Raw genomic sequence first — 10,532 nt, forward strand, 5'->3', positions numbered from 1 at the left:
ACATTGTATAAAGTGTCATTCTTCTCATCTTTTGTGACAACTGAACCAGTCCTGGGACCAGTCTTGTTATTATTGCTGCTGTTTTGAAGGTTGGACATGCCGTGGTCCTAGAACCATCTGAGCAAAGGCCTCAGCGGTGAGGGCAGGAGCCAGGCCGGTGGAGGGCGGGGATGGTTCTGCGCCCCAGGCCCCCCGTTTGAGCCCAGTGCAAGCCCACCGCCCGCCATTGTCTTCTCCTGGCACAAGGGACAAAGGCCGCCTTTCAGGCAGGCAGGGGCGGGCTCTGACCTGGCCTGGCCTGCACAGGACCCCATTCCCCACAGCTGCAAAGTGCCCCCCCGCCACGGCCCCCCAGGGCGAGGACATTACCCAGCCTGTTGGCAGGATTCCGCTTGAACAGAGCTCGAAGGAGGCTTTGTGCTTCAGTGCTCAGAAACTGGGGCATGCCCAGCTTTGCCCTGGAACAAACGACAGGACATCATCAGGCCTGGGGTGGGAGGAGTCCCTGGGCCTGGGGCTGGTCAGTCTGGGCCTCCTGGGCCGCTGGCCCTTCCTCTGGCCTGGGACCGGCTGACTCTCGGAGTGGCGGGGAGGGAGGGAGGCCCCGGGGACCCCTGAGGAGGAAGGGCAGGGAGGGGGGAGGGAAGGGCCCGACATGGACTGTCAGGAGCCACAAGGGCCATTAACTCACCATGCAGAAGCTACTTAACCTCGCTATTTATGTGTAAAGAAAAGGTTGGACTAAGTAACCTGTGAAATTTCCTCCCAGCTCTGACATCCTGGGCTCTAAGGGCCCTCCTGGCTCTGACCTCCCGGGTTCTAAGGGCCCTCCCAGCTCTGACCTCCAGGGTTCTAAGGGCCCTCCCAGCTCTGACAGTCTAAGTTTTCATGCCCTTCCAGTTCTGACCTCCCATGTTCTAAAGTTGCTCCTAGCTTGGACAGTCTCTATGTCCTGGGGGATGCTCACTTGAGAATCAGTGTCATGGTCTCCTTCCGGTCTTTCCCCTGGAAGGGCAGGGAGCCCGTCAGCATCTCAAACTGTAGAGAACAAGGGACACATTCACACTGGTGCCAGACCTTGGGTTCCACTTCATATCCACCCACCCTAGTCATTCCCCGCATTCAAGAAATTCTTGCCCTTCTTGGTGGTCCCTCCCCAAGGACCCTTGCCCCCATTTCCAGCCTCTGGACTTAATGTCCAAGGCGGGGGCTCAGCTTTCTGCTTTTCATCACCTCCTGTCTGTCTCTCTCTCACACACACACACACACACACACACACAGGCCACTCAAGTCCTAGCCACTGCGGGACCTCCTGCTTAGGGCTGGCAACACTTCCTCCCCAGCTTCCTGACCTCTGGGGCAGCTCCCAGAACCCTCAGGCAGCATTTTTTTTTGCTTTTTTTTGCCTCTGTTTGACCTTGGAAAAGTCATTCCTAATGCTCATTTTTCTCCTTTTTAAAAGGAGGAACTTTGCAATGAGAAAATGCATCTCCCTCTTTTCATTTTTACAATAGGGCGTGGGGGTGGGAGGACTAGGGCTATGGGCACAGAACACGGCACACACTGAGGGACTCGGTTGATCTGGTGGTTAGTTTTGCTGATTATCTTATCGCCTGCCCCTTCTTTTTCTCCTTATTTTTCTGTTAGAAGGGGTAGCTCACTGGGCGGAGAAAGGAAGAAGGACTGATTTAGAAATAGAAGTAGTATAAATAAAAAACCCCAAAAGATACCAAAACAAACTAAGGCTGGGCTGCACAGTGGACAGAGCACTGGACAAGACAAGGCCTGGCTCAGATACTTAAACTAGTCACAAGCTTTTTGGGCCCCATCTGTAAAATGTGGACAATAATGACAACAAAAACAAACACTGAGAGCCTCCTATGTGTCAGGCACTGTGCTCAGCAATTTACAATTAATCTTCACAATAACCCTGGGAGGTAGGTGCTATTGTTACCTTCATTTGACAGATAAGGAAACTGAGGCAGACAGGGTGAAGTGACTTGCCCAGGGTCACACCTGGTAACTGCCTGAGGCCAGATTTGAGCTCAGGAAGGAGTCCTCCTGGCTCCAGTCCCAGTGCTCTAGCCACATGGCACCTATTTTTCCCCAATGGATATTGTAGGGATCAAATGAGTTAACATATATTGCAAACCTTATTAGCTATATAAATGCAAGCCATTATCATTATTATTTAAAAAGTAAAATAAGTTTAGAACTTCTTGATCTTTTTTCTGCCCAAAAATTCTCTCTATATATATACATATCTATAAACATATTTATATGACAGATAAAAGGTTTTATCTTTCATACTTCTTAGTTTTCAGTATTCATTCCCATCCTTCCTAGTCAATCCAGGGCATTCCCAATAAACACTGGATAGAAAATGCCATCTGAATCCAGAAAAGAACTATGGATATTGAATGTAAATCCACATGTGCTGTGTTCACTTCTTTTGTGTTTTTTCCCTCTCCTATGGTTTTTCCCTCTTGTTCTGAGTTTTCTCCTTCCACATGATTCATAAAGCCATGTGTACTAAAAATAAAGAAAGAAAAGAAAAGAAAATACCTCCTAGTTACTGGGAATTGGGGAAATAAATTCCAGAATTTATTCTGCACATAAAAAATAAAATGAAGAGATTAACTGGATTCTTGTTTAAACATCTGTAGCAGCACCAGGTTGTATAAATCTATTTAAACAGAATTTTGCAGTTCAAAAAATTCAAATGAAAATGTTGTTTTCGCCCTTGGGGACGTGGCCCAGTTGGGTACCCCTGGGCCGGGTGATCCTTTGGGGTCCTGGAAGCTCTACTGGCTGATGTTCTGTGGCCCTTTCTACCCCACATTCTATGAAGGCATCCCACAGCCTGGCTCTCTCACCATCAGCACCCCATAGGACCACCAGTCAGCGCTGTGCGTGTGGCCTTGTCGGTTGACAACTTAGGGGCCATGTACTCCACCGTCCCACAGAAGGAATAGGCTTTCTTCTCATGGTCGATGGCCTCCTTGCTCAGGCCAAAATCTGCAGCCCAGGAGAGGCAGGAGAGCTGAGGATCAGTGAAACCTTCCCATCATCCCAGAGCGACGTCCCCTGCTGGGTCAAAATCGGGGCCACTTACCTGTGAGTTTGATGTGTCCTTCTTCATCCAGAAGAATGCTGTAGGAAAGGGTGGGAGAGAGGAGAAGAAGTCAGTACCTGGATTCAGGAACCCTGAATTGTACCAACCCCGCTGCCCCAGCCCCAGTGGTATCTCCTAGATCACAGAGCTCCAGCTAGAAGAAACCTCAGATGTCATGAAGGTATTTTGATTTTTTTTAAACGTTATTTTGGGGCAGCTAGGTGATATAATAGATAGAGCACCAGTCCTAGAATCAAGGAGTTCCTGAGTTCAAGTCTGGCCTCGGATACTTATGAACTGTGTGACACTGGACAAGTTACTTAACTCAAAGTGCCTCCCCTCCAAAATTAGTTTTATTGAATGTTCTTATTTTTACCTTACTTTTATTTTCTTTCAAGATCCTAAATTCAACTTTATTATGTTTTCAATTCCTAAAGCTCTTCTTCCTCCACTCATTGGAAAGGCAGAAAAACAAAACCAATGATGACTACATATGATCTTATAAAATAAATGTCTGCATCAGCCACCCCCCTCCTTTTACAGACAAGGAAACTGAGGACCAGGGAGAGGAAGGGAGTTCCAGGAGCCAATTTTATTATATTTTCAATTCCCACACCTTTCCTTCCTCCACTCATTGAGAAAGCAGAAAAACAAAATCAATGATGACTCCATATGGTCTTAAAAACAAATATTAAGACAAATGTCTGCATTAACCATTTCTCTCTTTTTACAGATAAGAAAACTGAGGACCAGGGAGATGATGGGAGCTCCAGGAACCAATTTTATTATATTTTCAATTGGAATTGAAAATATCCTACATCTTTCCCTCCTCCACTCATTGAGAAAGCAGAAAAACAAAATCAATGATAATTCCATCATATGGTCTTTCAAATTTAAGACAAATGTCTGCATTAGCCATCCCCCTCCTTTTACAGATAGGGAAACTGAGGACAAAGGAGCTCCAGGAGCACACAGTAAGATCAGAACTGGGAGCAGGTCCTCTGATTTGAGCATCACTATTCTCTCTATATCTCTAGCAAGGCTTCTTAATCTAGTTTTTACTCCCGTTGGACTGGACTACTCAGGACTCCCCATTCAAGGGATTTTTTTCAAGCTGCTCCTCTCTCCCTTGAGTTGCTGCCCAACTCCACCTCTTCCAGGGAGCTGCCCTGATCTCTTCAGTCGGCACCAAGCCCTTTCCCACTTGGATTTCATCAAATGCTTTGCTTTAATGTTCAATGACCTGGGATGTAGGTTACCGCACTAGTAAGTTCTTTGAAGGCAGCGGGAGGGGAAAAGGAGAGAAGCATCTTGCTCAACTTCAGCATGAAGATGAAAACTAAATATAATGTGTCTGGGGATCCCTAAAACTCAACAGGATGAGGAGCACACTCAACTCATCCTCAGTCTAGAAGCTCGGAGGTTCCTTGAAGGATGCAGGAGGGAGGAGGGGCATCAGTCACTTGCCACTCCCAGTCTCCTTTGCTCTCGCCTCTCAATAAGAAGGAGCTAAGCTGTCCAGCTCCCTGCTTCCTGCGCTCCTCCTTTTTGTATCCTAAATCACCTTTCCTTTTTACTTCCCAAATCAGTTATCGTTCTCTGATGGATTTAGAACGGTAGTGACTCAGGTTCAGGACTTAGTGCAAATCTGGCTTTATTAGATACTTAAAGAGCTAAAGGATGCTGGACAAACCACTTACTCTGTTTCCTAATCTGCAAAATGAGGTGAAGGGAAAAAATGGCAAACTACTCCAGTATCTTTGACAAAAACAAACAAACAAACAGTATCATGAAGAGTTGGATACAACTACAAGACTCAGCTTCAAATCTCACCTCTACCTTTTACTACCTGTAGGATTTGGGCAACTTATTTCATCTGAGATTCAGTAAAATGAAGGGGTTAAACTAGAGAATGTTGGAGATCCTTTCCAATTATCACTCTATGCTCCTCTGGGGCTTTTTTGCCTTATTGCCTAAGAAGATACACTAATTCAACCTAAGGTGTCAATGACTTATAATTCCTTAATTATTATCAATAAGCATTTAAGTACCCAAAGTATTCCATGATATACTCCTCCCAGAAGTACATTTGAATACATTAAAAATTTATATTTATATATATTAATAGAAGGGGCTATTAGAAGACACCACTGCAGCTAAGTGGTGCAGTGGATAGAGCACTAGCCCTGAAGTTGGGAGGATCTGAGTTCAAATCTGGGCTCAGACACTTAACACTTCCTGGCTGTGTGAACCTGGGCAAGTCACTTAACCCTCATTGCCCCAGTCAAAAGAAAAAGTTATAGGACAAAGATTAGACAAAGATTAACCCACTTTAATTTTAACAAGAAAAAAAACCTAAGAACCAGAAAGATTATGATACTTGCTTGGGGTCCCACAGCAAATTAATGAAAAGCTAAAGAAGAATTCAAGCCCCTGTCTCAGGCTCTTTTCATTACTGCATACTGAACTCTTCCCATTAAAAAAAAAAAAAAAAAAAAAGAAGAGTCTGGGCAGGGCAACGTTAGTCAAAGGAATGGCTCATTAATGAGGAATTTCAGGCACTGTGCTGGTGACCAGCTAAGGAAGAGGGTATCTAGGGGCCATCTGGAAGCCCTATGATCACCTTCTGGCTCAAGTCTGGAGCCCAGTGCTCCCAAGAAGTGCCCTCCCACCCTCAGTCATTCCACACATACTTCTCGGTTTGAGGTCTCGGTAAATGATCCCCAGCTTGTGCAGGTGAGTCCAGGCCCAAGACCAGCTCAGCCAAGTAGAACTTCACATCTTCTTCCGTGAACATGACCTGGGATGGACAAAGTCAGTGAGCTCCATTACCCACAACGCCCAGATTCTCTGAGACCCAAGGTCAGGAGAGCTCTGGGGCAGGAGGAGAGGGCCAGCCCGCCTTTCCCTCATGGGGGCCACGTCCCTCTTTGCCCCCTCCCAGTCTCCGGGACACAATCATTTTGGGAGCAGCTTCTTGGGAGGTTTCTTGGGAGCACTTCAGGGCACTCTTCCGGGGGCCTGGCCATTTACAGCTGAGCTCCCCTGGGCATTTCCTTAACACCTCTTCTTCCTTCCTCATGAGCCTGACCAAGGCTTGAAGATGCCAGCTCAGGGGCTATGCCTCTGGGGCAGAACTGCCGGAGCCCCGGGGCTAGACTCACCTCCTTGGAAAGGCGTGTGAAGAGGTCTCCTCCCCGGAGGAAGTCCAAGATGAGGTAGAGCTTCCCCTCCGTCTGGAAGGCTGAGGCAAGGGAACAGGTGTCAGGGGCTGCAAGCCCGGCTCCCGCTCCTCCCACTGCCCCTTGGCCTGACGGCCACGGAGGACTCAGAGGTGAGTATCCGCAGCCGCCCTCTGGCCAAAAGGCCCGGGCAGTGCCCACGGGGCCAGGCTGGGCGTAGTGACAATCAAGAAAATCTCTTTGGAAGGAGGAGGGCAGGCAACAAACACTGATTAAGCACCTACTATGTGCCGGGTAATAAATAAGCTCTGAGGATTCAAAAGAGGTAAAATCCAGTTCCTCCCCTCAAGGAAATCACCATTGAATGAGGAGTGGAAGATGGGACAATTTTTCTTTCTTTTTCGAGGAAGGAGCCAGCCTGGCCCCAGGAGGCAGAGACAGAGATATGTGGGGAGAACTGCGTCCTTGCTTGGGGTGGAAGTTAAGTTGTCCCGTCTCCCAAGGCAGCCAAGGACTGATTAAACACGGCCTCGTCTCACACACACACCAGATACACTCAGGAGGGCCCCGCGCCCTGGGATCCCCAGGGCAGTGGTGCAGGGCGCTCACCATAGTGAAGCTTCACCACAAGCGGATGGTTGACGTCAGCTAGAATGTCCCTTTCCATCTTGGTCCTGACTCGATCCCGAACTGTCAGGGAGGTAAAGAGAGACCAGTCACTCCATGTGCTCTTCCCAGGAACCGGAAGGTTGCGGCTCACACAGCGTTTCCCTCCGTGTACCCTGTCCCTCCTCTCCTTAGCACTGACCCTGGTCAGCCCTTCTCCCCTCTGCCTTTCAACTCAGACACTGGGAGCGGCTTCCTAACCCCAGCTCCCCAGGCGCAGGGGCTCCCTTTCTCCACTGCTTCCCTTCAGCACTACTGTTCTCACCTCCCGGCCCTTTATCCAGTCTAGGTTCCAGCCAAACGGGCCGGCTTCTATGTCCTAGTTACGACATTCCTTCCTCCCTATCTTCCTTCTGCCTCTTTGGCTTCCTACAGGGGACAGCTCAGGGCCACCTTTTCCACCAACTTTCTATGACCTTGCCCTGCCTTAGTCCTGCAGAAAGCTGACTTGCACCATATTTTGGATTCACTGATCTACATACATCCTTCCCAAAGGAACCTCTCCTTCTTGGGATGCTGGGCTCTAGCCTAGGCACCGGGGGCACTTTGTACACGCTGCTGAATGAGACGGATCCAGTCTCACTCCTTGCCTCTGCTGCGTCTTTTCCTGAACACTGACCTCTGCCCCCACCCAGATGGCACCGACAGCCATCTCTAGGACGTCCTGAGACAAACCCTCCGGCCTCTGCTTGGCCACAGGCTCCTTGACTTCTCGGTGCTGTCAGAAACTGAGACACGTTAGCCAACCCATTACTGCTCTTGGAGACCTCCTTGGCTCCGGCCCCACTGCTTTCTCCTTCACTGTTTTCCCTCTAGAAATCTTCCTCCTCCTTTTTCCTCCACCCCATCTTCTGCTTCTCTTCCTCCTCCTTCTGTTACCTCCCTACCCCTCAAACTGTGGCCATCCAGTGGAGTTACAAGAAGACCCGGACAGTGGGAAGGGTTGGGTCCAGATCTCCGAGGCCCTCTGTCCTTACTAAGCTCCAGCCCACAGGAAATCCCCCCAGATACCCCCAACACCTGCAGCACATCCCCCACCGAGCTCGAGAGCTCCCTTCCTTGGGGCAGCTAGGGGACGCAGTGGAGAGAGCACCTGCCCTGAAGTCAGGAGGACCTGAGTTCAAATCTGCCTCAGACACTTAACACTTCCTGGCTGGGTGACCCTGGGCAAGTCACTTAACCCCAATTGTCTCAGAGGGAAAAAAACCTCTCCCTTCCTAGACCAATTTTCCTGTCTATGGAATCACGCCATGTGACCTAGATTTGAAACCCAGACATCTTGCAGACCTCCAACATCTTAGAGCAGGTGTTCTCAATATTTTTTGTGTTAATGGAGCTCTCTGGCAGCTCAGTGAAACCTCCAGACACTTCTTAGCGTCATAGTCTTAAAGGACTAAAGGAAATACTACATTTTGGCTAGAGATGAGTAAAAATGAAGCTGCCATTTCTCCCCATCCAAGTTCTTGGCATCCCTGGAATCTACCTATAACCCCCTTGTAATCCATTAAGAATCCATGTCCTAGAGCCAGCCCGCTGTCAGGTCCTTGGAATCAGGGGCTCCGGCTCCAAAGAGGCAGCTTTTATTAAGCCTCCCACACCCCACCTTCTTCCCAGTCCTACAGCCACAGCCTCCATCAGGATCTCATCACATCTCCCAGAACAACAAGATGAAATTGGACCACTCTCCCTTCCTTCACGGACCAGCGGTCATCCTTTTAACACAGCTCAGAACACAAAATGAAAGGGGCAGACTAAACTACCCTAAGGTCCCTTCAGCTGAAACACTGTACACATGGTCCTGGATTTTATGTGGTAAAGTTCCTCCCAGTCTGGACATTTGATGTCCTGCCTAGCTCTGATAAGTCTCTGTCTTCAAGGCCCTTCCCCTCAAAATCCCAGGTTCTAAGGGCCCTCCGGCTCTGACTCCAGGGTTCTAAGGCAGACAGTTTTGACATTTTATGTCCTAAGGTCTTCCCATTCTAACCTCCATATTCTCAATTCTTATGTCCCTAAGGTCTACCTTCTAACCCATTGATCACCCAACAAGTAGTTCACTAAGCACTGGTTGCTTCCAGGTTCTCTGTCAGGCACTAGGGATACAGAGACAGAGAGGAAATTGGTCCCTGCTCTCAGGAGTTCAGTCAGACCACTGGGGAAATGAAGGGAGATGATACGATATATTTACAGAAAAAACAAATATGGGAGATTTACAAAACAATTGCAGATTTCGGGGCTGTGCGTTGTTAGTAACGGGGGTACTGGGGAAAGGATGCTGAAGGAGCTGGTCCGTGGCCAATCGAAGGGAGCAAGAGACAGGCTGGGACGTTGAGCATTCAGGAACAGGCTGAGGAGGGGGGTGGGCAGGGGGGATGGCAAACAGGCTGGTTTGGCGAGAGTGCGGCGTTCCCAAGAGACAGCGTGGAACGGCTCAGAGAACGTGTTGCCAGTGAGGGGACGGCTCCCCCCCAGCTGTGAGCTATGGAGAAGCCAGAGGGAGGAAGGCAGGAGGGCGAGCCTGGAAGCAGGGAAGCAAATGGGGTGGGGGGGGGGGGTGTGACCAGAGGGAAGCGGATGGATATGGAGGGGTATGGAGGGACTGAGAAGGCAATTTGCCAAGTAGTTCATTGAAAATTATCTTTTGGCTCTGACATTTTGGAATTCTACATTATTCTTTGCAAGAATGTGGAAGGGCAGCTAAGTGGCTGTTCGGAGTTCAAATTCAGCCTCAGACATTTGAAGTACTCTGGTGACCTCAGCATCCTCCTTTAACCCCATCTCTCCATTAAAAAAAAGAACAGGGATGGTGGCTCCTTCTGCCTTGTTCGAGAGCCCCCCTTATCTCTCTGCTCACTCACTCTGTGTCCCTAAGCCTCTCTGGGATGGGCCCTCTCTTCAGGGCCCCCCATGGACCCCCCAGCCCCTTACCTTTCAGGGTTGCTTTCTTCAGTACCTTCATGGCATAGAGGTGCCCGTTGTCTGGGCGGGTGATCTTCCTCACCAGAAAGACCTAAGGAACATGGGAGAAGAGCATCAAGACAGGAAAGGGAGGAAAGAACAGGCCGGGGGTAGAGAAGGGTTGCAATAGGGGGGGGTTGGGGTCCGGTGCCTGCGACCACCCCTCCCGGCCCAGCTCCCAGACACCGGAAAACCCGGGCCAAGCCAGGCCACGCCCCTCCCCCATCCCACACCTCACCTTGCCAAAGGGCCCTGGCCCAGGACCGAGGGAGCTCAAACCCGGAGGGGTCGGCCTTTTCTAGCCCTCCCTGCGGGGTTTGATAGAATCTCACAAGCCCTTCATCCCTGGGGAAGCAGGTGCCGGGGCGGTGGAAGGGAGGAAGGGGCAGGCAGGGGTTGGGAAAACCAACGGCAGGGTCCATCTCCCAAGCCCTTTCCACAAGGTCCAGTCCTTGGGGAATAGGTTCCCTCAAAAGAGAGTGTTATACCTAGGCAAGATCTCAGAAAATAGAATGTCAGGACTGAAAGGGCTCCAGAAGCCGGAGGTCAGAGCTGGAAGGCCCTAGAACCCGGAGGTCAGAGCAGGAGGGCCTTAGAAATGGGATGTCAGAGTG

The 10,532-nt window shown here is 49.7% G+C and overlaps 1 protein-coding gene across 1 annotated transcript in view; it reads right to left on the reverse strand.

The window, feature by feature from the left end:
• Window positions 1-9,970, reverse strand: part of RPS6KA1 (ribosomal protein S6 kinase A1) — a 31,699-nt gene extending 21,729 nt beyond the window's left edge. Inside the window, 10 exon segments of the mRNA XM_031962517.1 lie at window positions 370-458; window positions 968-1,038; window positions 2,877-2,938; window positions 2,941-3,018; window positions 3,116-3,153; window positions 5,805-5,854; window positions 5,856-5,915; window positions 6,280-6,359; window positions 6,907-6,987; window positions 9,889-9,970. Coding sequence (XP_031818377.1) covers window positions 370-458; window positions 968-1,038; window positions 2,877-2,938; window positions 2,941-3,018; window positions 3,116-3,153; window positions 5,805-5,854; window positions 5,856-5,915; window positions 6,280-6,359; window positions 6,907-6,987; window positions 9,889-9,919 — 640 coding nt within the window. The 5' untranslated portion in view covers window positions 9,920-9,970.
• Between the last annotated feature and the right edge of the window lie 562 nt (window positions 9,971-10,532).

Source organism: Sarcophilus harrisii, chromosome 3 (genome assembly GCF_902635505.1).
Source record: "Sarcophilus harrisii chromosome 3, mSarHar1.11, whole genome shotgun sequence".
In the NCBI taxonomy this organism is placed as follows: Eukaryota; Metazoa; Chordata; class Mammalia; order Dasyuromorphia; family Dasyuridae; genus Sarcophilus; species Sarcophilus harrisii.